The sequence below is a fragment of the Talaromyces stipitatus genome, genomic scaffold, assembly GCF_000003125.1.
Source record: "Talaromyces stipitatus ATCC 10500 scf_1105507295541 genomic scaffold, whole genome shotgun sequence".
Classification (NCBI taxonomy): Eukaryota; Fungi; Ascomycota; class Eurotiomycetes; order Eurotiales; family Trichocomaceae; genus Talaromyces; species Talaromyces stipitatus.
Window position 1 is genome coordinate 3,745,459 of NW_002990115.1, and position 25,701 is coordinate 3,771,159.

The following is a 25,701-nucleotide window of genomic DNA, read 5'->3' on the forward strand; positions in this document are numbered from 1 at the left end:
CTTTAGGTCGAGACTCCAGCGGAAGCCTCCAGCGGGAGACGCACAGGCCATATCATGTGCGATGCTGCGTTCCTTCCCTGCGTACTCCGTAGTTACTCGTGACCTTTCTTCTCTTTTTATTTCCGGTTACACAGCTTCACCAGTACACTTGGCAATCTGTGGATGGCATCTTCCTTCATATATCTTTTCTTTTCCTTTCTTTTTTTTTTTTTTCTCTTTTCTTCTTCTGTTGGCCAATAACGCAGGTATGGATCGTACTGTTACCGAAGGCTTGGGCCTCGGATTTAAAGGCTGGACTTCCGGTTAGATTCGAAGTCGTGGTGGAACCAAGTATGTATGGCTTGGATATGAGGCTAGGAAAGCACAGTGAGCCTCCCTGATGTTAAGTTCAACATCCTGGGATACTGGGCACTCATTGACCCTAACCCTACCCTAACCCCCATAGACCCGAATGGCTATCGTCGGCAGCGTCGGCACCATGTTTTTCTGGACAAACCCCTCCATTTGGATCGCCCATAACACCCTTGATTATGGCTTGGATTATTTGTAACCAATTTCTGCAAATCATCAAGCGATGATTGGCCAATTGCCAACCCTTACGCAATCAAAGGAGCTCTGCACCTCATCAAATGCCGGGATCGGGAACATGTCCGGATATAAAAGGGAATGAGGGGCACCCATCACAATGGTATCTTACAAATCAGGATTGTTTTCCTGGAATATATATACTGCATGTATTCTGTGAAATAGTCACTGTCTGAACCTATAAATAATCTACTCACAATGGTTAAAGTCTTCCTTACTGGTAAGATATGGCGCTATCAATTGTTCGTTGGCAGCACAACTGATATGATTGTTCAGGTGGCAGCGGCTTCATTGCCGCCCATGTCCTCAACATTTTGATTGAGCATGGGTTAGTTCAATCACAACGAGAGTCTCGACAGCAATCACTGACTGTACTTACAGATTCGAGGTGGTAACCACCGTCCGATCCAAGGAAAAGGGCGACAAGATTCTCGAGGCATATCCCAATCTCTCAAAAGACAAGTTGTCCTACGTCATTGTCGAGGACATTGCTAAAGAAGGCGCTTTCGACGAGGTAAACTACCACTGGACAACCCTCATCTCAGATCTACTCACCGCTGATGAGGTGATAGGCACTCAAAAGTGGACCAGCTTTTGACTATGTCATTCACACGGCCTCACCCTTCCACTATAACTTCACGGACCCGGTCAAGGAGATTCTCGATCCTGCTATCAACGGCACAACTGGAATCCTCAAGGCTATCAAGTCTTATGTACCTTCCGTGAAGCGAGTGGTGATCACCTCTTCTTTTGCTGCGATTACGCATGCACCCAACCACCTCAAACTCTACGATGAGTCCGTATGGAACCCCGTTACATACGAAGAGGCTACCAAAGACAACAAATTCACCACATACAGAGCTAGCAAGGTGCGTCATCCAGAGTCTCTCAACCAATGCGCAACGAAGAACAGAAAAAAACTGACCTGCTAAAATAGACATTTGCTGAAAGAGCAGCATGGGAATTCGTGGAGAAAGAAAAGCCCAACTTTGATCTCGCCACTATCAACCCTCCCTTTGTCTTTGGCCCGGTTATCGGCTATCTAAACAGCCTCGACAATCTCAACACTTCCAACCAACTGATCACAGATTTTGCCCTCGGCAAGAAGAAGGACGACACTAAACCAACAGAAAGCGTGCAATGGGTCGATGTTCGCGACGTGGCTCTTGCCCACGTCAAGGCCATCGAAGTCGCAGAAGCTGGTGGCAAGCGTTTCTTCACAACCGCTGGGTTCTTGACCAATAAGGACCTTGTAGATACCATCCGCGAGACACAGCCAAAGTATGCATCCAACTTGCCAACGTACGAAAACGTTGGGGAAGTTTCTTATCCGTTTGACTATGATAACTCGAGGGTTCGCAATGTTCTTGGTGTTCAGTTCAAGTCGATCAAAGAATCAGTTGGCGACACTCTTGCTTCACTTGTGAAAGTGGGCTTGTGAGGGGTCTACTGTTCGTCCGGTATATGTCAAATAAGATTATACATAGATGTAGACTCTTCGCAAGAGATTTTAATATGAAAATAAATCAATTTAAAATGAAAAAAACGTGTCAAGCAAAGAACTACAGTATATCGATGGTTCGTGCACTAAATAATGTTCTGCGCCCATGGCGTTGCAACCCGCCGTACCCAATCCGTCAACTTTTAGCACGACGACTACTTTTCTTCAAAGGAGCTTCTGCGGTAAGACGACGACAGCAGCCACAAGTATACGGCCATGGCGACCTCAAAACTTTCGCCAACGGCTAATCTACTGAGGAACTCTCGTCTTTTTGCATTACCCTCAGCATTGGCTCCTCCGCCGCGACCAGTCACATCCAAAATCGTCAACGAGTCGGCTTCCGCAACTCTCCCACATCCTACTAGAGCTGCCATCGAAACACCACCAGCCGCTCTTTATCAAGGCGATTGGGGCTTGAAAAGAGCATTGCCGGCAAAATCTACGATCGAGAGGTCCAGCAAACCCGTCATCCGCGTCAACGCGCTTGATACCTTTGAACATGTTACCGATTTCGATTCCGCAGGAGATCACACCATGACCCTGATGAAGTTTCAGGAACTCCATCTCCCTGTTTCTTTGCCTCCACCCGCCCGAAAGAGCCGAGCAGATATTGGTAGGCGCCATGAGAGTCCCTTTGAATCCCGGGTCGACAACGTCTCCGCTAGTGAGGGCGCGAAGGAGCGTGGTGCTCAACTATATCGGCAATCCGGTCCATGGCTGGGAGGTCAATCCGAGATCCAGTTCCAAGCCTATTTGCATTCACTACGCCGCCGAAGACCTGAACTGTTGAAACAATTGCGAGAGCAGTACGAAAACAAATTGACCGTTGAGCGTAGAAAGAAAGCGCAGGATGAAGGTGGCTTGGACGCTGATCAAACCATTGAACCAGTCAAAGTCACAGATGAGGAATTCCAGACTTGGTTGAAAAGATTGCGAACGGATAAGAGATTAGCTGGTCCTGAGCTGAGTCGTCTGCTGGATCTTCACACTTTGTCATCTGATATTCCCTCCATGTACTTGGGTAGGAGTGACTATTACGAAGCGAACGCGAATAAGTTGGCTTCCATCGACTATGCCAGCCAAGGACCACCAAGAACCCATCCGTCAGCGGGCCTTGCATACACTCGATCTGGCGCGATTATTTCCAACCATCCCTTATATGGACCTCAACAAGCCATGCGCCCCGTTGAAGCTCGAGTTTTGGCCGCCAAGACAAGGAAACGACGATACAAGCGTCGACCCGTTCTCGGTGTTGCCGGTATAGCGTACGAAGATGAACACGATGGCACTGAAGATCATCTTAGAGGTGTCGAGTATCTCGATCCCTCGATTCCCGGTGGTGGCAGAGTCTGGGTTTCTCCCAAACGAGTCTCGATCTCTTCTCAGGGTACAATCAATCTGGAAGCTACCAGGGCTGAAAGGGATCTTTTGGCGCCTTATGGAGTTTCGAACTATGAGCCCAAAAGAACAACCAATATATCTCAAGCAGCACAGTCGACGCAACGCAGTGTTCCTCAACTTGATTAGTCTGTTGCAGCACAACAATTGGGATGCCGCGATTTGATTAGCCGTGTTTCTCTTGCTATATACTTTTGTGTACCTATACATTGTACAATAAATGATTGAATTGATATTAAACCTATTCTCCTCACACTGATGTCCCTATAGATCTAATCCCTTTGAAATGTGCGGTGGCTCCAGAGAGGAATACACGTGACCTCGAAAATGCCAAGATAATATATCCTCTTCGGCAACAAGCGTGGCTTTTTCGCGGATCGGTTCACGTGACTCGATAACCGGGAGCCAAGCCCACACAGGATTTCGAAATAATATCCCTAAAGCCCCAAGGCCATCGAAATTCAATCTTTCCGACAACATCATCACCACAAACCGCTAAAATGGGTCGCGTCAGGACAAAGGTATGAATTAAACAGTTGAATAACGACAGTCGGAGGAAATTGTGCTAATTGCATTTCTTACCTGAAATTTATAGACCGTTAAGAAGTCCGCCAAGGTCATCATTGAACGTTACTACCCCAAGTTGACGCTCGACTTCGAGACCAACAAGCGTCTTTGCGATGAGATCGCCATCATTGCCTCCAAGCGTCTTCGCAACAAGGTTCGTCATCTGCTAGAAAATCAACAATGCATATAAAATGGGGGTTTAAAACATGTACTGATTTGGGGAATTTCAGATTGCTGGGTACACCACCCATTTGATGAAGCGTATCCAACGTGGTCCCGTCCGTGGTATCTCCTTCAAGCTCCAGGAAGAAGAGCGTGAGCGCAAGGATCAATACGTCCCTGAAATCTCGGCTTTGGATGTTTCTCAGTCCGAGTCTGGTCAGCTTGATGTTGATGGTGATACCAAGGATCTCCTTAAGAGCCTCGGCGTAAGTTCCTTTCAATATCACTAAAATCCTTCTCGAAGATGGAATGCTAATTTGTGAACTCCAATAGTTCGACTCCCTCAAGGTCAATGTCGTCCAAGTCTCTCAGCAGCAGGTCACTGAGCGCCCTCGCCGATTCCGGTAAATCATTTCTTCCGATAATCCGGAGATCTTACGAGCAAGGGATGGGTGTTCATTTAACGTTGTGAAATTATTAAATTTCTTTTATTTCGGCACCCATACACACAAAAAGGCGGAAATGAATTTCACACAGAAAGAAGCTTTTCCTCCCGTGGTCGTGCTTTGCTGTATCGACTCTCGAGTGGCATTGATTCTTTCTAATGTTTTGATGATGATGTAGCTAATCTGCTGTCTTCATTGGCACGAAAAAAATGAAAAGAAACAGGATTTTTCTCAAACAAGGTGTCGCTGATTCTCTTGGTCAATTTGATGAGAGATGATGCTTGATTGCCAATACTTGCTTCTTTCCTTTCGTTTTTTCCTACCTACCTAGCCCTTTTACCCAATGCAGTTGATGGTGGACCGCTCGATTGCACGACTTTTGGTCCTTCCCTGGACATCGTTATGCGGCAGCCACTTCGCTGTGACAACTACCATCCGTAGTCAGATGGCAGATCAGGCGTACGTTCGTCGCTGGTCTTGTGGATTCTTCTACGTTGTAATATTGTAGGCTTAATAGTCGTTCTTCCGGCTCATATACTGTCGAGCACATCTTCCTCGCGAGATTCATGACGGTCTCGAGATTGCTTAAGCTGTTCATGAGTCTTCTTGGGCGCGTACCCCTCAATTGAACCTCCGGTGCTATCGCTTGGGCGAGCAACAGGAGCTGCTGGTATCTCTCCTTTCAGATCAATATCTTTCTCCTGAAGGTGTACATCCACACGGCCTTGTTCCCTAAACGTCGGGCCTGTATCACCTCGTTCAAGCGACAGTTGCTTCATATTCTGAGAACTGGTCGCTGACGAACACTCATCTACTGTAAGACTTTTCATCTTCTCGTTCAACGCACTATCTTCCTCTCCCAAATTTTGCTTGGTCTTCTCCTTTCTCGCCCGCCGAGCCTCTTCCAAAAGCTCAAGTGTTCTTGTCCGTGCATCTACCGCTCGCCTCTCCCATACCGGCTCCTCAGCCAACTGAACCCGTAGATACATGGCTCGTTCAGCACATTTGTCCGAACACCACATCTCGAGCTTTTCGCGAGGGACAACCTTCATTTCCCGACCACGGCCGTTTTGTCCGCTACCTTTCGGCCCCCATAGGATCCGAAATTTGGCATTTGGATCCTCCTTCCTGTGCTCGCGGGGGCATAATGCATAGCCACATCGACCTTCTATATTACGCTCGAGGATGAGATTATCAAAATCCGCAGGCTGGAATGGTATAAGTGCCGCCTTAAGTGCTGCTGCATCTGTTGTGGAAGGGTGTGCGGGATCTGCGGACTCTGATGATGGGAACTCAATCAATTCCAATATGCGATCTAGGATCAAAGCTTGTGCGTCCTTTTGTGCTTGGATTTGGTTTGCGTGTTGTAGAGCAGTCGCTAGGTGTCGAGGATTGACAGGCTTATCTCCGGTGTACTTATAGTTCCTGGCCTGCTCTGTAGTGGGACCGTTGAATTGTGACATGGTGATAATTTCTTTAGACCGGAAGTATAGAGAAATTTGACCCAACTGCTGAAACAAAATCCTGCAGCAACTCCAAATCACCACAGCATTCCAGCCTTAATCCCTAAGGAAGATCAAACCTGAAGCAGAATACGGATAACCTGAAACTGGCGAGGTCGTTCACTGGAGAGACTGTCGAGAGTGGCGGGAGAACATAAAAACGGGAGAAAGTCGAGCATCACTAGTGGAGCCTTAGGCTTACATGTAAGAGCCAAGCCAGGCTGCTCCCCACATCCTTCCTTAACTGTTGCACACTCTCGTCACATCCCTCGAACGCTATTCTTATTTTTACTTTAAAAAAACATATCCATCTTCTGTCTATACCTGATGCTCTCTTTCTTTATCCGGGCTGCTATGCACGCTTCGTCCTAAGCTTGCTTTGTTCATTGACTTTGCTAGCATCCGACCACCCAGTACGTAAGTTAGTTGAGGTAAGGCTGGTCCATTGTCCCGCATCAACCCATGACTATTGTTGTTGACTTGGCACCCTTGCACAGCAAACACTCTAATTGCTACGACCACAACATAGTCATCGTCATTGTACAGGATTCCCACTCAATAACACCCAAGATTATACAGCTCGTTCGATTCTAACTCTGCACGTACAGCTTGGATTCCACTTCGCTCCTTTCGTTGACGTGTGTTGTCACTTTCCCCTCATTGCGCTAATCCCGCTGCCTACGAAACAACCTTTGCACATACAACCGCGGACTCCCGGAGCATTACCACCCAGATGTCCGACCCTCCGTTTACGGTCAAGGCTCTTTTTGAATATACATCAGAGCATGAAGATGACCTTCATTTCTCAATTGGCCAGGTGATCACTGTCACCGCAGTGGAGGATGCAGATTGGTTCTTTGGGGAATATGTGGACGATTCCGGCTTGAAGCAAGAGGGTATTTTCCCTCGCAATTTTGTCGAGAGATATGAGCCCACAGCTCCTCCAAGGCCAAGCCGTCCTGTAAAAGCGAAAAGGGAGGCAGATCCGGTTCCTCCACCAGCACAACCTGCGCCCGAGACAACATCAGCTGCGAAAGAGGTTGAGGATGAGCCCACTCAAGAGGAGGAACCAGAGCCAGCGGTTGAAGTGCCAAAAGTGAAGGCTGCACCATTACCGTCACCGCCTCCTCCGGCTCCTGCGGCAAAAGCTCCTCCACTGGCTGTCTCGACCAAGCCCAGTTCTAATGCCTTCAGAGATCGTATTGCTGCATTCAACAAACCTGCTGCGCCTCCAATTGCTCCCTTCAAACCGGGCGGCGCAAGTTCCAATTCCTTCATAAAGAAGCCGTTCGTGGCGCCTCCTCCAAGCAAAAATGCATATGTCCCGATACCACGAGAACAACCACCTCCAAAGGTTTACCGTCGCGAAGAAGACCCGGAAATTGCCAATAGGGAGCGCCCGGCATCTGAACATTCGGTTACTTCCCCTCCAGCTACCGAGCCAGCTCAAGACGAAGACCAACCGAAACCGACTAGTCTTAAGGAGAGAATTGCCTTACTGCAAAAACAGCAATTGGAACAGGCATCTCGTATGGCTGAGGCTGCGCAGAAGAAAGAAAAGGCAAAAAAACCACCCAAGAAACGAACTGATGTTCAAGAAGCTCCACCAGTTCCAGCGGCCGCTAGTGAAGGTACAGAGCTGGAGCACGCGGAAAACCTTGAAACGCCTCGCGGTGAGCGCCCATCGTTTGAAGGTGAAGGCGCGGGAGATATCCGGCCTTCGCATCTGGCTTCTCCTCCTCAGCCTTCTCGGGAGCTTATGAGTGATACAAATGATGCGGATTACTCAGGCGCTGCTGACACTGAGGATGCTGAAGAAACTTCGACAAGCAAGGAAGATGTCGATGAGAGACCACGGTCGCAAAAGCATGCTGTGCAGGAACATCCAGCGGCTGATAGTGATAACGAAGCTGCAGCAGAAGACGACGATGAGGAAGAGGAAGAAGTTGATCCGGAAGTCAAGAGGAGAATGGAACTTAGGGCGCGTATGGCTAAAATGAGCGGTGGCATGGGTATGATGGGTATGTTTGGGGGTGGTATGAGCATGCCCTCCGGTGCCAGGAAGGTGAAGCCTGCCGAAGAGGTTGGAAGACACCCAGAAGAATCAGAAGGTCCGAGGTCCCCTACATACGCACCTCCCGTACCAATCATGGCTTTGCCTGGTATGAACGTTCAAAGACCTCCTCCAGTCTCGTCGCCAAATGAAGTTGAGAAGGAAGATGAAAACGATAACGTGCCTGTGACCCAGCTTCATTCCCCAGAAGAGCTACCAGATGTCGAGGACCTAGTAGAAGAACCTCGTAAGACGGTGGACAGGACTCCTCCACCTCCTCCGCCGCAAGAACGCGCTGTCCCTCACCTACCTTCTGCAGAGAGCAGGCCTCTCCCACCACCTGTCCCTGGATCACAACCGGGACCACCTCCCCCGGCTCCAGAACCACGACATTCCGCCGTGCCTCCCAGGCCTCCTACGTCTCCTAGCCCTGGCTCCGAGTCGGATGATGAGCTTTCGGTTCATACTAAAAATTTGTCCCTGAACTCAACGTTGGCACAAACAGCAGCGCCTGACACTCCACCACCGCCCCCTCGCCGCTCATCAACGTATGACTCTGTCAGATCCCCTACCTTGTCGGAAAAGAGGTTCAGTCGTGGGCCTCCTCCGATTCCTACCAACCCTCCCCAGCCTTCCTCTCCACCACAGGCTCGACCACCTCCACCTCCTCCTCCTGGGATACTATCTCGACAAAGCACATCGGACAATAGATATAGCCTTATCCAGTCACCAATTCCTAGAGGCGATGACATCCAAGACGAGACTACGGAGTATGAAGCAGACTATGACACTGATATTCCTCCCACGGCCAAACATAAGGATGCAATCAGATCACATGGTCGGGAATCTAGTATCGAAGATGCAGGCGACGATCTATCACCTCAATCTCCTCGAGCTCCACCACCCCTTCCGCCGACAGCTCCACGTGCAGTTCCTCCTCCTCCTCCGCCTAATCAACCGCCTAATAAACGGGCATCGATGGATGTTCCACGATCAGCACCACCCCCACCACCTCCTGTAAAAGACCTGGCTACTGAGGAAGAGGAAGAGGAAGATGACGATGAATACGATCCGTACCGGTACGACTCTGGTCGCCCTAGCGTACCTCCTTTACCTTCGAATCCTCCACCTCCGCCGCGAAGAGAAGAGTACGATGGTCACGATGATAGCCCTGTTTCCTTACCCCAGGGTCCTCCACCTCCGCCTCCTGAAAGGGCAGTTGCTCCTCCACCTCCACCACCTGAGAAATCTGGACCTCCACCTCCGCCAGCAACTGAGCCTCCTCGTTCCCGACAGAGTCTTGATATTTCTAGGGCCATGCCTAACATGCGCCGATCAATGGATATTCAGCGCCCCTCTGTGGATATGGGTTATATCGCGACAGACGTGGACCTTGCGGAAAGCACATTCTGGTGGACCCAACCAAACATACCTCCTCCCGTGTTCCAGAACCGTAAGGATGTATTGTTCGAGATTGAAGAGTCAACGTCAACCAAACGCGGTGGAAAGACCATGGTTAATAAGGATGTCTATGTTCTATTCGCAGACTATTCTCAGACAATCATCAACGTTCGGTTTGACGCAAAGAACCCAAGCGATGTATCATTTGAGCAGCGACATGAAGCACCCCCTAACAAACTTCGGCAAGACCAGCTAGAGGCCGCACACGAAAGATTTGGTAGCAAAATCTCGACTGCCGCCAACTCAGTGCAAAATACAACGGTTGGCGACGGTACATCCTACGGTCTCATCCAGCACTTGCTTTCACCGCTCAATGACGTGCTTCTACCGGTGGGCACGCGGTCCTACGGTGCTTTGGTCTATGCCAATCTGGCCAATGCATCTGTTCAGCAACACGATGAGATTCGAGCCGGTGATATAATCAGCTTCCGCAATGCACGATTTCAGGGTCATAAAGGTGGACTTCATCAAAAGTACAGTGCCGAAGTAGGCAAGCCCGACCACGTCGGAGTCATTGTCGATTGGGACGGAACTAAGAAGAAGATTCACGCATGGGAGCAAGGCCGTGAAAGCAAAAAAGTCAAGCCCGAGAGTTTCAAGCTGGGTGATCTCAAGAGCGGAGAAGTCAAAGTCTGGCGAGTTATGCCTCGAAGCTGGGTTGGATGGGATGATAAATAATCTCCCATTCTGGAGATTTTGTTTATATTTGTGTAAGTAAAGCGAGTGCAGTCAATCGAGCTCGGGACTGTTTGTACACTGTCTTCAGAAGACATTGGGTCTCCTCATTCCTACGTGTCATTTTGTTGGTCAATGTGCCCCCTCTCCGAGCTTTATCCTCATTTCTATAACGTACAATGATGTTTCAATTCTTTTGTTATTCTTGATGATAATGTGCTTGTCTACCCACCGTTTCTGTCGGTTTCCGTTCTAATTACATGATTGCGCTTCTTTATACAAAGTCCAGTATCGAGTCTTCTGTATGCATAATCTTGTACCTAATGCATATACACCTGCGCATTGCAGTTTCTTCTCTCATAGTATGCTGGGTGCTCAGGTGCTCAGTGAGAGTCCAAGGGGCCAGTGTCAGATACCAAATAGCCGGCCGGAAAAGTCCAGCATATTGATAGATCATCCGTACGATAGGCATTTGTCCCACCATGACTTTTCTACAGCCGATATCGCGACTACTAGTCTACTCTGATATAATCGTAGTATAGGATTGGCGGTCTGTAGCCCGTATGTTTTGCGAGAATAACCGCCATCAAAACCCCCCAAAGACGCTCAAGAAATCGGCAAAGACGGCACTTCGACCGCCCCGCCGAAAAACGTATCCAGCGCTCTGTGGTAGGCCGTATCGGGATAAATCTTTCTTGTATCCAATGACGAGCGACTCTAGGGCTTAACAAGCAATTTTTCTGGGCTCTATCGTCTTTTTTCGAGGTCTTAGGGTCGCTTTTTCCTTGTCTTTTTACTTGTTGCTAATCTAAGTGGAGCTATGTCAAGTAAAAGACATGTTCCTTGATTCGTTAATGAGCCGGTTGAGGGGCTATTATACAATGTCCATAAGATGGCGGTGATATCGCGAAAAATAGTTGCAAATATGGATTCTCTTTCTTCTTTTTCTTCTCAATGCACTGGTTAGACTTTAGCAGAACTGATGGCGGTTGAGAACAAACATACAGAGAAGAATAATGTTGTGCCAACGACAGAGAGTACGAATCAGGTAGTACTACCTACAGATCAAGACCATGTTCACCACGACCATGATCATGAAAGCGATAGCTACAGTGACAGTTACCCTGGTAGAGTGATTGAATCAACAGCGACCTCAAAAGAAGTCGAAACGCAACAAAATGCAGTCCCAGCTACAGGGACAGAAGCAATCGATTTGGAGCGTAGCGGCACTGGCGCCTCTAGTACAGTGGAATATTCGATCTTTTCGCCTAGTATGAAACGATACATTGTCATTGCTGCTTCATGCGCTGGCTTCTTTTCACCGATATCGTCTCAGATCTATTTTCCGGCTATGAATACGCTGGCGAAGGATCTGAGTGTTTCGATTTCGTTGATCAATTTGACTATGACTAGTTATATGGTACACACTTTTCTTTCCTTTTTGCTTTCACTTGCTAATTCAAGTAGATTTTCCAAGGAATTGCGCCAGTCTTCATTGGAGATTTCGCAGATAACGTTGGCCGCCGACCGGCGTACTTCCTCTGCTTCGTCATCTACCTCGGAGCAAACGTCGGTCTGGCTTTGCAAAACAGCTATGCGGCTCTCTTCGTACTACGATGCATGCAGAGTGCAGGAAGTAGTACAACCATCGCACTATCTGCCGGTGTCATAGCAGATGTCGCCTCCGTGGCCGAGAGGGGAAGTTATATGGGCTTCGTTACGGCTGGTTCTTTACTAGGCCCTGCCCTTGGCCCCGTCATCGGTGGTCTCTTATCTCAATACCTCGGTTGGAGGGCTATTTTCTGGTTTCTTTTCATTATAGCGGCTGTATGGCTCGTGCAATTCATCATCTTTTATCCGGAAACGGGCCGCAAAATCGTCGGCAATGGATCGATTCCACCACCAACGTGGAATATGTCGTTGATCGGTTACCTGGAAGCTCGCAGGGTCTCGGAGAGAGATATAATCGCTGCTGAGAGTACTCTACCTCCTACTCCGCGCAAGTTATCGTTTCCCAATCCGTTGCCCACGCTGGCTATAGTTTTGCAGAAGGATACGGCTCTTTTATTGATTACGAACTCAATTTTCTTTGCTGGATTCTACGATGTGGCTGTTGCGATTACTTCGCTATACCAAAAGATATACGGCCTGAATGATCTTGAGATTGGGTTATGCTATTTACCCTTCGGCGCAGGATCTGCACTGGCTGCATTCGCAAACGGCAAGTTTCTTGACTTCAATTATCGGCGCATTGCGACTCAACTCGGACTCCCCGTACAGCGAAACAGACATACAGATCTAAAGAACTTCCCGATTGAGAAGGCTCGGCTACAGATTGCGTTTCCGTTGATTCTCGGGGCTATTGCTCTCATAATTGTATTCGGATGGGTGTTGGATTATGGAGTTCATCTTACTGCTCCCACGATAATCACTTTCTTTATGGGATTCTGTCTCACGGGATCTTTTAATACGGTCAGCACGTTATTGGTTGATATATATCCGAATAAGGCTGCTACTGCGACGGCCGGGAGTAATATTACGCGTTGTCTGTTGGGAGCTGGTGCTACGGCTGTCATTGAGCCTATGTTGACTGCTATGGGCACCGGGTGGTGCTATACATTTATTGCACTGGTTATGTTGGCTACGACACCATTGTTGTTCATTTTGATGGGTTATGGACCGAAATGGAGAGAGGAAAGGCGTCTGCGAGAGGAGGCGGAATAAATGCATGATGCACAAGATTTGGACCTTTCGGGATTATTGTGAGCGTTCTGTCATGCATACCTTGGTAGTTTCGGGCATTAAAGACATAAGTATATATGTAGTTCACATTGATACATTAGAACATAGTTCAGTCAGCATCATACTGACATAACATCCATGTATGTAGGACTAGTAACCTGTATACATTCTAAACATCTCATCATCTAACCGAACGCAAAATAAGCACGTTCTAGCGATATTCTCTCCGACTCCCAAGCCAACCAATCCGACCTTGTAGTCCTATACCAGAAAGTCAGTATCGTAGATCATCACAAAAGAGCATCATAATTCGAAAGAGGAAAGACATACGGCAACAATCCCATAGCATTGACCTTCCAAACGCCCATCCCCAATAGCGCCAATTGCATCAAAACATAAACAGCCTTACAACCCCAAATCTTAGTCTTATTCGACTCCGTCTCGAATTTCAAAAATTGCGTATTCGTAGCCATCAAGCCCTGAATAGGGCCCTTGAAGAGCATAAACACCATCATGATACTGAATATTTGCAGACTGTTGCCGGACATGTACATCATGATTGCGTTCATGGGGATTTGTTTCGACGGTGCAAGGGCGACTTCCCATGCCTTTTTGAGCTTGAGGGTGTCAGTTTCGATGGGTTTGCGGTCGGTGGTTGAGCGGGTTTCTTGCTGTTGGCTTTTATTAATATAATGATCTCTTACTCTATGATCAGGTAGGGGTAGATGAGCTACCTGCTTGCCTGATGCCTTGGTGGTGAAGCCCGGTGGGCTGCGAAAGTTGTTGGTCTTTCCGGAGCGTTTGGCAAGAGGTGTGTTCATTTCCACCACCCATTTGGGTGGCTGTATTGAGGTAGTTGAAGACATCTTAATAGATGCGACTCAGACACACAGAGTGCGAACAGTTGAGTCCAGATGATGAACAGAGTAGTTGGACGTCAAGGTATGTCGTTGCGGCCAGCGGATCCAGCGGAGATCATCCACAACGGCGCGGGAAGGACCTGATTGGTTGAGCTGTTCCTTCTCCTTTCTGTGAACTCCGGCATCTCGGTCGTTCTTCAATATTATTTAATTGGATCTGACTCTCTTCTTATATCGAAGGCCATTGCGTTGGCGACTTGAATCCCTTACTACTATTGTAATATCGCAACTCGAAAATGCAATGTTGTTTTCCTAACTTCAAACGAGTGTACAGCGACTGTTAACCACGCACTCCGAGCCGTCACTTCAAAAACGGACGATTCGATTTATGCTGGTTTATGCCCTCCATCCACCAGCCTATTAAGGATTTACTCATTCATGGAGACTACGATACCACCAACAGCAACTTCAGAATCTCTATAAGCTGAACGAACGAACGGCGAAGAACAGCGACGTCTCGATAACCCCTCACTCTCCCTAGCAGCCATCATTCGATCCATGTGATCGTCTTATCTCACAGCATTGACGCGGAATAAGGCGTTTCTATCATTCTGCCAATACAACCATACAGAATACGGTTATTCTTGCCCTTTCCCTTTTCGAGCGGTCGGAACATTTGGTCTAGAATCCCTCATACTTAATACACCATGAGTTCAGGCGGAGATGCGAAGCTTTTTGCAAGGGTACGTTATACGTTACACTCGAGTCAAGCCATTCATTGTTACAAGACTTGTGCGATGGGCTCATTCTTCTATCTGCATTTCGCATCTTGATTGTTTGCGATCAGGAGCTCAGGCCACATTTTTCCTGTTATACCATACACACACTCTATGCTACTTCAATATGCTTGCAGTATTGCAACCCCCATCACAATGTTTATCAGCGCCCTTCCTTATTCTACATACAGTCAAAGCTCACTATACCATCGTTCATCACAGGGGAAAGTCGCCGAGTTGCGCCAGGAGTTGAACAGTGGAGGAAAGAAGGATAAGAATCATTCAGCAAAGAAAATCGCCCTGAAAAAAATCGTCGCCAATATGACTATGAGTAATAATGATATGGTTGGCTTGTTTCCGGATATTATCGCTTGCATGACGATTCCGAGCTTGGAGATAAAGAAGATGTGCGTGCATGAATGCGCTTGTCTTGTGGTCCGATAAGCTGACAGTAATGAATATAGGTGTTTTCTATACTTGGTCAACTACGCGAGAGCGAAACCAGAAATCGCGCTCAAAGCGCTACCGATATTGGTCGATGTAAGTGCTGGAAAAGACGGGCCCTCGCTGGCATACTGACGTCTCTGATCAGGATATGGACGATCATAACCCGCTAGTTCGCGCTCTTGCTCTAAGGACTATATCATATATTCACGTTCGAGAATTCGTGGAAGCCACTGTACAGCCTGTGAAGCATTTGATGGTGGATATCGATCCATATGTTCGGAAAACGGCTGCTTTCTGTGTCGCCAAGTTATACGACCATCACAAGAAAATGGTGGAAAGTTCGGACTTGATTGATCGACTGAATAAAATGCTAAAGGACGAGAACCCGACTGTCGTCTCTAGTGTTTTAGCCGCGTTGGTTGATATCTGGGAACGCAGTGAGTCAATCTCTTTGACGATAGATTATGCTAGTGCGTCAAAGGTGGTGTCTGTACTAGCAGACTGCTCAGAGTATGCCACTTTCCTCAACCCTTTTCGCAGCCGCGCTGACTATGACCAGATGGGGCCAAACATATATTCTGGAGTCTCTCATGGCGTACGTGCCCCGAGATTCTGGAGAAGCTTTACTTTTAGCTGAACGCATCTCTCCTCGTTTATCACACTCCAACTCTGCAGTGGTTCTGACCTCCATCCGGGTCATTCTTTATCTTATGAATTATATCAATGATGAGAAACAAGTCTCCGCTCTTTCGAAGAAATTGTCGCCGCCTCTTGTCACGTTACTGTCTAAACCTCCTGAGGTGCAGTACCTTGCTTTACGAAATGCCATTTTGATTCTACAGAAGCGCCCTGAGGTTCTTCGAAATGATATCCGTGTCTTTTTCTGCAAATATAACGATCCTATTTATGTTAAGGTCACGAAATTGGAGTTGATTTTCATGCTTGCGTCGAAGGAAAATATCGGTGTTGTCTTGGCTGAATTACGAGAGTATGTTTATCTTTTCATTTCACTTACCGGATGGTGTTTCTAATTGTGTCATTGTAGGTATGCATCTGAGATTGATGTGCACTTTGTGCGCAAAGCTGTTCGAGCCATTGGCAAGTTGGCTATCAAGATCGAATCGGCCGCGCGACAGTGCATTGACACGCTGTTGGAACTCGTTCATGCCAAGGTCCCCTATATCGTCCAGGAAGCCACAGTCGTTATTCGCAATATATTCCGCAAGTACCCCAACCAATACGAAGGTATTATTGGAGCAGTCATTCAAAACATCGACGAACTCGATGAGCCCGAGGCCAAAGCAGCTATAATCTGGATCATTGGCCAGTATGCGGATCGTATTGAGAATTCAGACGAGTTGCTTCAGGACTATTTGGCAACATTCCATGACGAGCCAATCGAAGTGCAACTCGCATTACTCACAGCTACAGTGAAACTGTTCATCCAACGTCCCACAAAGGGTCAACAACTGGTCCCTCAAGTTCTGAAATGGTGCACCGAGGACACCGACGACCCAGATCTGCGTGACCGAGGATATATGTATTGGCGTCTCTTATCCACAGATCCCGCCGCAGCCAAAGAGATTGTGATGGGTGAAAAACCCCCAATCACAGCCGAAAGCGAGAAATTAGAACCCAACACCCTAGAAGAGCTCTGCTTGAATGTGGGCACTTTAGCAACTGTCTACCTCAAACCAGTCCAACAAGTATTCAGGACGGCACGACCAAAACGACTTGTTGATAGTCCAGCTCTTGTGAAACGACCGGGAGTTAATGCCTCTACTGCATTGACCGCATCATCAACGTCACTTACTTCTGCTCCTTCACAGCAAAATGGGAATGGTGATATCTCCGCCGCTGTCAACGCAGCAGACGCTTACTTCAGTAATGTCGCATCCCAGCACATGGCGAATCTGGATCTGGGTGGACGCGAAGATAATAGTTTGGGCGGATTAGGAGGAACGGGTGAAATGGCGCAGTATGTGGTGAATCAGAATCAGCAACAGATTTATCAACCGCAGGCGGCCGGTAGTGGTGCTGCAGGGGAGTTACTTTTATTGTAAGGTAATTAACTTGGGTACTACCTAGTATGTGAGGATGAGTAAGTAAATAGATGGGTTGTGTATGGTATATATTAAGTCGATGCATTGAATAGTGCTTTTTTGTAACTAGGTATGCGTGACGCATCTAACTCCAGGGCTAACCAATATTGTTCTTCTACTTCCCATCTCTAGCCTTAACAGCCTTCCTACAAGCCAACGTAAATACTCTATGAAACTCCCATACATCCGTAAACGTATTATACAGCGGCACCGGCGCAACACGCACAACATTCGGTTTCCGTTCATCAATCACCACACCATTTTCCTCGAGTATTTCCAGCACTTTATCCAGTAATCCAGGTTGAAGGAGAATGCTGAGTTGTGCGCCGCGCTCGGACGGGTTTGAGGGTGTGATTATTGTGTATGGTTTTTCAGAGGTGTTCTCGTTCGAAGATGATGAGCTGTCGTCGAGCGGGTACTTGAGAAGAAGGTGTTCGAGGTATCTCGTAAGTTCTAATGATTTCTGGCGGAGGGCAGGCATGGTTGCTTGATTAAAGATTTCGAGGGATGATGCTACTGCACTGAGATCGAGGACGGATGGGTTGGAGATTTGGTAGCCTGCTGCTCCTTCTTGGGGGATGAATTCTGTTGAAAGATGTCATTAGATTATGTTTTCTTGCCTTTCAATGAATTAGTGGGAGTAAACGTACTGTTATCCATCTGGAAACGAGTTTGCTTATCATGACCCCACCAGCCGGCCAGACGAGGACGGTAAGAAATATCACCAGTATCGCTGTGGTTCACTTTGCCATGTTTCTCATGTACAAACAACCCTGCCATAGCTCCCGGCCCGCTGTTAACATATTTATAGTGACACCAAGCAGCAAAGTCGACTTCCCAATCATGCAGTTGCAGTTCGACATTTCCGACAGCATGTGCACAGTCCCAGCCGATGAGTACCCCCTTCGAATGAGCATGGGCTGTGATTGTCTTGATGTCGAAATACTGTCCCGTATAGAACTGAATGCCTGGGAGAAGTATCAACATTGTATCTGAGGCATTGTCGTCAATGACCTTCAATATCTGCTTGGTGCTTAGTATGGGCTTCTCGGCATCCTCTGGTTCAATGAGGACCATGGAGGTGGCGGGGTCAAAATTGTGTAGTCGTATCTGGGATTCAATAGCATACTGTATAGCCAGTCAGCACGTTTTTCGTTCGATTTTTTTATTAGAAAGGGTGGTAGTACATGATCACTTGGGAATGCCTTCCCCTCAAGGATAATCTTATGTCGTTCCACGGTAGGTCGATAAAAGCTGCTCATCAATATGTGTATATTTCCAGTCAGTGTCCCCATAACTGCAACTTCACTGGGTGAAGCGCCCACAATTGGAGCTAAAAGCTTCGAGCCTTCATCATCCACATGCAAGTATGGAGGAAGTAAAGCATCTTCATGAGCCACAAAATGGCCCGTTACTCCCTTGATGGCCCATGACCTGAGGTATTGATCGAGATATTTGCGGAGATTCTTGGGTTGCAGACCTAGAGAGTTTCCGCATAGGTATATACAGCGTGGATCTGATTCATCGTCTCCTATCCAAGAGAAATACGTCAATCAATAACCGATAAATCGTAGCAACACGAAATCATGAATTATTGCAATTTCGATGATGGCCTACTGAAGGCTAGGCCGGAAGTCAAAATGACGAACCTTCTATATCCGATAGCCTCTTCCTGAGCAGGTCCTTCTTCGACGGAATGATGAATTGATCGCGATACGATTTGAGAGGATCTTGTTCATCCAATGCCTCTGCATACTCTCGTTTATAAGCCCTTATATCATCATTGTGGGGGAGCGGAGGGCCCTCTTTGATTCTTTGGAAATGAAGTCTCGATCCCATTGTGCACTAAGAGGTATATTGTTCGCACCTCGCAAGGTTATTAGAATAGCTCAACTAGCGAATGCTTTGCCTCTGGATTCAGTACCAAAACGTCTTCGGGGAATCATTGGAATTCTTCATGGCGAGGGGCATAGATCTGATAAGGAACCCGTATCCTTTACTGCCGGTGATTGCCGCCTCGTCATACCTCTTATAGGGAACCTATCACAACTCGTCATTAGCATAAGGTGATCTCCGGATTTGACTTTAGAGTATTTGATTTGATATTCCAATGGGCAATTGAACTCATTACATTGATACCAAGTTGCTGTACACCCCTGATCTTCGTAGTCAATCACAATGCTTGAATTTGTAAGCGTGCTCGTTCTGCCGAAGGCGGTAAGCTGAACAGATAAGATAGTCAATTGATTTATTCGCCGTCAACCATATTCCGACTTTCTCCTCGTCATAAATTCACTTACACCATCCCCTATGCTAGAAGCTGGGATAATGTATTGTAATAATTCACATATATCGAAAATGTTGCAAAGACTTCCTTCTATCACATGCCGAGCCGTACAGCGTCGAACTTCGTTAGTCGCTGAGTTTATTCGACAAGACTGCCAACGATCCCTTTCCCTCTCCTCGCACGTTTCCCACGTGCAGTTCAATTCTTCTTCAACTTCTATTAGACAAAGAAGGACAACGCCTTTTCATTCATCTGCAAACACACTTGTCGCTAGTCGGCATTCCCGCAGCCTTCGACCCTTCGTTCAGAACTCCGCGGCATTTTCCACAACACGAACGACTCGAGCTCCAGCGATTGCGACGTTAAACCCACGAGATGACGATGATGGAAATCCGATGTTTATAGAGATATCACCTCGTGCAGCAAAGGTATGAAATAACAACTTCGATTTCGTCTTTCTTTTTACTGGTCTTGGTTCTCCGGCTCCCTATATGCACCAGCGAAGTCCAGCTGTTGTATGTGGTGTATAATCGTGACTCGGTGGCCACCAGCGAATCCTGGCCATTGTATACTGGTATTTACCCAAACTTCTTTTGGCCAATAATTGATAATGGTGTGCTTTTTATATATGTGGATTTTTATATACTCTTCTGTTTTGTTTGGTTCTTTGATCGCGATTCTTGGCTTAATCATCTGATACCATGCTAACACCAAGACAGCGCTTAAGTGAAATAACAGCCTCATCGGAAGAAGATCAGCATCTGCGGGTCACCGTGACAAGCGGCGGATGTCATGGATTTCAGTACTTAATGTCCTTAGAACCGTCAACTAAAATCGACCAAGCAGAAGACACTGTTTTCGAACCCTCTGAGACCGATGAAACGTTACCGGGTGGCAAAGCCAGAGTTGTAATGGATCAACCATCACTCGAATTGCTATCTGGTAGTACGGTTGACTTTACGACAGAGCTTATTGGAAGCCAGTTCAAGGTCAATAACCCTAGAGCCACGAGCAATTGTGGTTGTGGGACGAGTTTTGATATTAATCTATAAGTTCTGTGTGTTCTACAAGAGCACGAGATTGGCTAGGAAATACTAGTTATGTGCTATGTCTATATATAATGTTGTTTACTTCGAGTGGAGGTGTTGGTCTTGTATATACATGTGCTCTCTCCTCCCAGCTTACTCCGTTTGACCTATGACGATTGAACATCCAGGCAATGAATGGCCACACATTAAAAAGACAAAAGCAAGTGCAAGTTAAAAACATACAACAGCTGGGATTCGCTGGTGGTCACCCACCCAACTACTAACCAGCCGGCGTGTGGCTTAAGTACGGCTGAGCGGACGGGAAGCCCTGTTTTCCACACCCTATGGTCGTATGTGACAGTAGTTGTTGCATATTCAATAGATATACTACCGGTATATAACTTTGAAAGATTGATATCCGTTCGATGGATGCGAAAGCTGATGAGAAGCCCGGCCATATCTCCTCCTAGTAATCTACAGCCGATACCTTGAGATAAATTATACATTATAATGACCATAATCTTATTCATACAACTTTTGCATTCGGTGCTTACCGTGCTTTACAATTTGGAGCAATTTACCCACACGAAGTTAATTTTTATTGTTATATCCTCGGACTCCAGGATCAGCTCTAGCCAATCAATAGCAAAAGCATTTCTCAGTCATACACTTCCTTCTATTATTGAGTAAGATATCAAAGATCGAGTCGTTTAGATATGACCGGCCAGTCATCGTGTCTCTAAGCTCCAGCCTATATGGAAAACGGCCTATCCGTAGACACTGAGCAAACAAGATCTTCAAGGGCATCTGGCTAGCCCGAAAAACCCAGTGGCTACACATGTACAGCTGGTAGTCGAAATCTGTCATTTCTAACGAGGTGAGTAGTCCCGGGGTGAAAAAAAATAAAGTTTTGAAACTAGAAGCTGTAAGAACCAGGTAAGGTAAGGAGGATAGACGAGGTGGTAAGTGACGAATACATATACGGGTGTAAAATTGCCCAGTTGGATGTGACCCGAGGACCTCGAATTAGGCTTGTGGGGCATCCGGGGTAGATCTGAGGACTAGCCCACAACAGGCATAGTCGGAGATCTTCGGAGATCTTGACTGTATCGCTTTCCACGTGGGATAATGGTGAGTCCACTTTATCCAATTTCATTTCCATTTTACAACGTAGTTGTTAAACATAGACACGGATAGTCGGATAATTTTTATGCTATACTAGTCATATCTCCTCTCATCCAAGCACATACGACCATAGGGTGTGGAAAACAGGGCTTCCCGTCCGCTCAGCCGTACTTAAGCCACACGCCGGCTGGTTAGTAATTTGGTGGGTGACCACAAGTGAATCCCAGCTGTTGTATGTTTTTTTTTCCTTCTCCTCACTTCTAGAGGATAGATTTCAATATGCGACTAGGATTATTCTAACCCTGGTATCCTCCTAGCGGAGGAGGAAGAGAGACGTATATAGCAATCTATTCATCCTCGAATTCCGTCAGTCGTTCATGGAGGCCATGTAGGAGTTCAATAAGATTATGCCCTTCACGATTTCCAATTCGTCTCGACTCTGGATCTATCGTTATTTCGTCTGGTGGGAAAAATGCCTTGAGAAAGTTTTCGAGCTCGTACTTTGTTGGATCTGATAGAAGCTGACGCGGTGGGGAGATTGGCATGGTTGTATAGAGAGTTGCGTTGTTGGAACCTTCCGAGAAAAAGGAATTATGGGTTTTGAGATACTTACCTCTCCAACACTGATTTTCTCTTTTGAGGCGGCCCATCTTCATTCACCGCGACGGCTTGACTTGCACACCGAATCATTATTTCAAAGTCGGTGACTTCTTGTTTCTGGTTCTTCGTCCTTGTTATTCACTTTCAAGGGATTGACAGGGTCTCTCAGAAATGTCGCTGGATCTCAGTCTCATTGAAGAATGGTCGAGAAATGAAACTTTAGGTGTTTAGGCTTGGGGAAGTCTATATATTCATAGGTGCCAGTGGGATTGGCTTTCTCTCTTGAAAGAGTAAGAAGAGGTATAGTTCTTTATTCATATAGCTTTAACAATTGCTAGGATGAGGATATTCAGTACTTTTATTATATGTGTTACCAAAGTCACCCAAGGCACCACTACTACCAAATCAACTGAACGTGTGTGTCTCAACCTCTGTTCAACTAAGGTGGATCCTTTAATTCTGATAGAAGAAAAATATAAACTCCCCTAGTTGATGATACAACATTATTTCACAAGCAATAAGGAAGCTGGGAAAAAGGGATAGATTGATATGGGAAGTTTTAGCTGAATACTGTATCAATTTACGCTGAACGAAAACGTCAACAGGAAAAAATGATTTGAGAAGCAAAAATAAATCAAAATCATACAACAGATGGGATTGCTGTCGACTTGGAAGAAAAACTGGGAGAAGAAGAAAGAAAGTAGCTGACTCTGGAGTATCACACTGAGTATCACACTACAGAAAACATCGTAGGTTGGCTAGGTGCAGATTGGTTGAAAATATTAAGAACTCGAAGACTTGCCGGTTCAGAAACAAAAAATGGCATGTTCTGGATGTTTTGTAGATAGTAGGTGCCTTCAATCACCTAGCTCGTAGGACTAGGCGTATGTTGTGTAGTTGACGTCCCCCAACTCTATCGAACAATTTTCATTCCCAAAGCCTTCTAAGCCTTCTAGTCTATTTTCTGGATGAGGCCAGTCTTTATATTCTCTTTCTGGAGAGAATGTTGCCGAGTTGCCTACACATAAACTTTCTCTTCATGACGGCCTTGTTTTTCCTTTTCCTTTTCCTTTCTTCACTACTTCAAAGATAGTCCTCACTCGGAACCGACCAAACATGGACGTCAAGATCCACCTCAAGTTCTCAAACAACGATGAACTCACCATAACGGTTTGTTTTGTCGTCCTTACTCATTGTATCCGCTCAATTAGTGACTTATTTGGACATGTCCAAGACAGTTTAACTGTAGCAGAGCTTATTGAACTGGCGAACGCGAATTTGGACTCCAAGAAATTTGTTTTGACCTACTTCCTGGGAACTCGGCCACCCTATGACAAGTGACTCAGGGACTTAGATGTGCTGTCTGGATATCTCTTCAAGGTTATCGACATCAATTCGGCAAATTCGGCAAATACGATTCTAGAGGATAGCGTTGACAGTGCCTTTGTCATTGAACAACTTTGTCAATTGGTCGAAGCGAAGATCGCCACGCCATTTGATTTGGTTGAGTCTTTATTGGAAAAGTCGAAAAAGGTCATACAGCGTCGCTGGTAAAATAGACATTCCTGACATTCTGAGACTATTCCACCTTGAAGAGGTCAAGATAACTCTTCTTCGTCTTAAACATGAAGCTTCGTTCCATCCCATCCCCGACGAGTGACTGAAGAATATCAAACTTCTGGCAGATGTTGGATACCACTGGTTCGACGACGGATACAGCGGCTTGCGAGTAGATTCTGTTATACTACCTGCGTTAATTTAGGCACGACGTATTGCAAACGTCCCTTTGCAGCCAACCATCAGAGATGCTTCCAAGAAGAAACATACTACCTCCATGAACACCGGACGAGATTTGAAAACATTCCACAACTATAATCTACGAGCTGAGGCCGATCATGCATATTCCGATGTTCCATATGTGTTCATTGGTCGCGCTGACTGGGCAGCGGGGTAGTCCTGCTGGGGATTCTCAGATCCATTTTGATTTATGTCAAGGAAAAGAAGAATATCGGGGTTGCTGAGCTGCGCTTGACTGGGTGCTTGGCAATCTGCCATCATGAAAGGAAAGAACTTAACAGACATGTGCCAGCTGTCCAAGGGTTTGCCACAGATGGTCGACTCTTTATCTTCCAGCTCTTAACATCAGATGGCATGCTACACTAGTGGAACTTATGGTATTGTGCTTGAGAAGAACCTTGGAATTGTGTATAATTCCATAGTCCGTCGAGTGGCAACTGCGATCGAATTCTCTCAGATGAGCACACCCGTCGGAGCATCATTCGTAGAAGAGGAGAAGATGGCCCCTGATCGTGCATATGACACCCTTTCAGCGATATTCAAGCCACTTCACGAATATTAGGCTAGTGGACAGTTGTAGAGAAGATCGAGCAAGATGAAAATTATAACACAATTATCATCCCCCTTTCTGGATAGTAGACGGTCCCCTATCCCCGCCATAGCCGACTACCACCCTCAAACGTCTCAAAACAAAAGAGGACTAAACAACAGATAAAGGGGAAAAAAGACAAAAATAAATCAAAAACATACAACAGCTGGGATTCGCTGGTGGTCACCCACCCAACTACTAACCAGCCGGCGTGTGGCTTAAGTACGGCTGAGCGGACGGGAAGCCCTGTTTTCCACACCCTATGGTCGTATGTGCTAGACGTACAGAAAGTAGGGATGATATGGAGTGCATACTATTGCACCAGAGGGATGGCCATGGGAGTAACTGAGTGTGTGCGTGGGATGTAGGCCGTGATCATGACCATGACGGACCTGGAAAAGTATGTGCTGAAGAACTATATATAATAGGAGGAATCTCAAATGCATGAGTGACCTCGATGCTTGTATCCTGACCCGAAGCTAACCTTCCAAGCATGGCATACATAGGTGACTCTACGTACCAGATTTTCTTTGCCAAGTGCGGTTTTCCATTTCTCAGCTGACGCCGCTTTTGTGAGGATGCTGCTCCCAGTCAGACTCACTGAGTAAATTTCAGTCCGGGCTCACGGACACTGAGTGCTCACTGAGAGTGCGTCTGCGGACAAGTCACTCTGCAAATTCGACTAGCGATATATCGAGATATCTATTTATTTCGATTGAAGAACCATTATCACGGTGCTCGGAAGTTACACACAGAGAATTCATACATTTTTCATGCCAATTACCTCTAGGTTATACCTAACCCGTAATTGAGTTATAGAGGCTCCAAACCTTAACGCTTGATAATAGAAAATGGCTGTATTGAGATGCTATTTTTAAACCGAGATTTCTGATGAAGTTTCTCTGAAGGCCCGATCCGACTCTTTCAAGGTGTATTAAATTTCTAAGAAAAGGTACCTAAGGGGTGATATTCAAGCGTTTGCCCTTCATAGAAGAACA

General features: G+C 46.6%; 9 protein-coding genes across 9 annotated transcripts, besides 1 other annotated feature; 6 read left to right on the forward strand and 3 right to left on the reverse strand.

The window, feature by feature from the left end:
- The first annotated feature begins 182 nt into the window (after positions 1–182).
- Positions 183–226: a microsatellite.
- A 557-nt stretch (positions 227–783) lies between these two features.
- On the forward strand, positions 784–3,613 carry TSTA_037300 (uncharacterized protein; the record flags this gene model as incomplete). The annotated part of the gene is made up of 6 exons (XM_002480898.1): positions 784–805; positions 862–913; positions 967–1,099; positions 1,158–1,454; positions 1,523–2,022; positions 2,284–3,613. 6 exons carry the CDS (start codon positions 784–786, stop codon positions 3,611–3,613), a joined length of 2,334 nt encoding a protein of 777 aa, XP_002480943.1.
- A 318-nt stretch (positions 3,614–3,931) lies between these two features.
- On the forward strand, positions 3,932–5,706 carry TSTA_037310 (40S ribosomal protein S17). The gene is made up of 4 exons (XM_002480899.1): positions 3,932–4,005; positions 4,080–4,205; positions 4,282–4,479; positions 4,547–5,706. The coding sequence occupies exons 1-4, from the start codon at positions 3,985–3,987 to the stop codon at positions 4,619–4,621; spliced, it is 420 nt and encodes a 139-aa protein (XP_002480944.1). The 5' UTR covers positions 3,932–3,984; the 3' UTR covers positions 4,622–5,706.
- On the reverse strand, positions 4,996–6,295 carry TSTA_037320 (DUF408 domain protein; the record flags this gene model as incomplete). The annotated part of the gene is made up of 2 exons (XM_002480900.1): positions 5,198–6,295; positions 4,996–5,087 (listed from the first exon to the last, which is right to left on the reverse strand). Exons 1-2 carry the CDS (start codon positions 6,120–6,122, stop codon positions 4,996–4,998), a joined length of 1,017 nt encoding a protein of 338 aa, XP_002480945.1. The 5' UTR covers positions 6,123–6,295.
- Positions 6,296–6,894: 599 nt separating this feature from the next.
- Positions 6,895–10,709, forward strand: TSTA_037330 (SH3 domain protein; the record flags this gene model as incomplete). Its single annotated transcript, XM_002480901.1, has 1 exon — positions 6,895–10,709. The coding sequence occupies one exon, from the start codon at positions 6,895–6,897 to the stop codon at positions 10,351–10,353; it is 3,459 nt and encodes a 1,152-aa protein (XP_002480946.1). The 3' UTR covers positions 10,354–10,709.
- Positions 10,710–11,332: 623 nt separating this feature from the next.
- On the forward strand, positions 11,333–13,074 carry TSTA_037340 (florfenicol exporter, putative; the record flags this gene model as incomplete). Its single annotated transcript, XM_002480902.1, has 2 exons — positions 11,333–11,770; positions 11,818–13,074. The coding sequence occupies 2 exons, from the start codon at positions 11,333–11,335 to the stop codon at positions 13,072–13,074; spliced, it is 1,695 nt and encodes a 564-aa protein (XP_002480947.1).
- On the reverse strand, positions 13,013–14,031 carry TSTA_037350 (ER membrane DUF1077 domain protein, putative). Its single transcript, XM_002480903.1, has 3 exons — positions 13,827–14,031; positions 13,423–13,763; positions 13,013–13,353 (listed from the first exon to the last, which is right to left on the reverse strand). Exons 1-3 carry the CDS (start codon positions 13,956–13,958, stop codon positions 13,278–13,280), a joined length of 549 nt encoding a protein of 182 aa, XP_002480948.1. The 5' UTR covers positions 13,959–14,031; the 3' UTR covers positions 13,013–13,277.
- A 628-nt stretch (positions 14,032–14,659) lies between these two features.
- On the forward strand, positions 14,660–17,861 carry TSTA_037360 (AP-2 adaptor complex subunit beta, putative; the record flags this gene model as incomplete). Its single annotated transcript, XM_002480904.1, has 6 exons — positions 14,660–14,695; positions 14,951–15,135; positions 15,193–15,268; positions 15,321–15,685; positions 15,735–16,163; positions 16,221–17,861. The coding sequence occupies 6 exons, from the start codon at positions 14,660–14,662 to the stop codon at positions 17,236–17,238; spliced, it is 2,109 nt and encodes a 702-aa protein (XP_002480949.1). The 3' UTR covers positions 17,239–17,861.
- Positions 16,251–19,116, reverse strand: TSTA_037370 (kynureninase; the record flags this gene model as incomplete). The annotated part of the gene is made up of 4 exons (XM_002480905.1): positions 16,251–17,862; positions 17,928–18,405; positions 18,465–18,808; positions 18,927–19,116. 4 exons carry the CDS (start codon positions 19,114–19,116, stop codon positions 17,393–17,395), a joined length of 1,482 nt encoding a protein of 493 aa, XP_002480950.1. The 3' UTR covers positions 16,251–17,392.
- A 432-nt stretch (positions 19,117–19,548) lies between these two features.
- Positions 19,549–20,694, forward strand: TSTA_037380 (iron-sulfur cluster assembly accessory protein Isa2, putative). The gene is made up of 2 exons (XM_002480906.1): positions 19,549–19,992; positions 20,284–20,694. The coding sequence occupies exons 1-2, from the start codon at positions 19,588–19,590 to the stop codon at positions 20,614–20,616; spliced, it is 738 nt and encodes a 245-aa protein (XP_002480951.1). The 5' UTR covers positions 19,549–19,587; the 3' UTR covers positions 20,617–20,694.
- The last annotated feature ends 5,007 nt before the right edge of the window (positions 20,695–25,701 follow it).

Coding starts and splice junctions, on each gene's coding strand:
- TSTA_037310 (XM_002480899.1), top strand. CDS start 3,985: ATGGGTCGCGTCAGGACAAAG. Junction 4,006..4,079: donor TGGGTCGCGTCAGGACAAAG/GTATGAATTAAA, acceptor TGAAATTTATAG/ACCGTTAAGAAGTCCGCCAA. Junction 4,206..4,281: donor CCAAGCGTCTTCGCAACAAG/GTTCGTCATCTG, acceptor GGGGAATTTCAG/ATTGCTGGGTACACCACCCA.
- TSTA_037350 (XM_002480903.1), bottom strand. CDS start 13,958: ATGTCTTCAACTACCTCAATACAGCCACCCAAATGGGTGGTGGAAATG. Junction 13,764..13,826: donor CCAAGGCATCAGGCAAGCAG/GTAGCTCATCTA, acceptor AAAAGCCAACAG/CAAGAAACCCGCTCAACCAC. Junction 13,354..13,422: donor AATGCTATGGGATTGTTGCC/GTATGTCTTTCC, acceptor TTTCTGGTATAG/GACTACAAGGTCGGATTGGT.
- TSTA_037380 (XM_002480906.1), top strand. CDS start 19,588: ATGCTAGAAGCTGGGATAATGTATTGTAATAATTCACATATATCGAAA. Junction 19,993..20,283: donor TATCACCTCGTGCAGCAAAG/GTATGAAATAAC, acceptor ACACCAAGACAG/CGCTTAAGTGAAATAACAGC.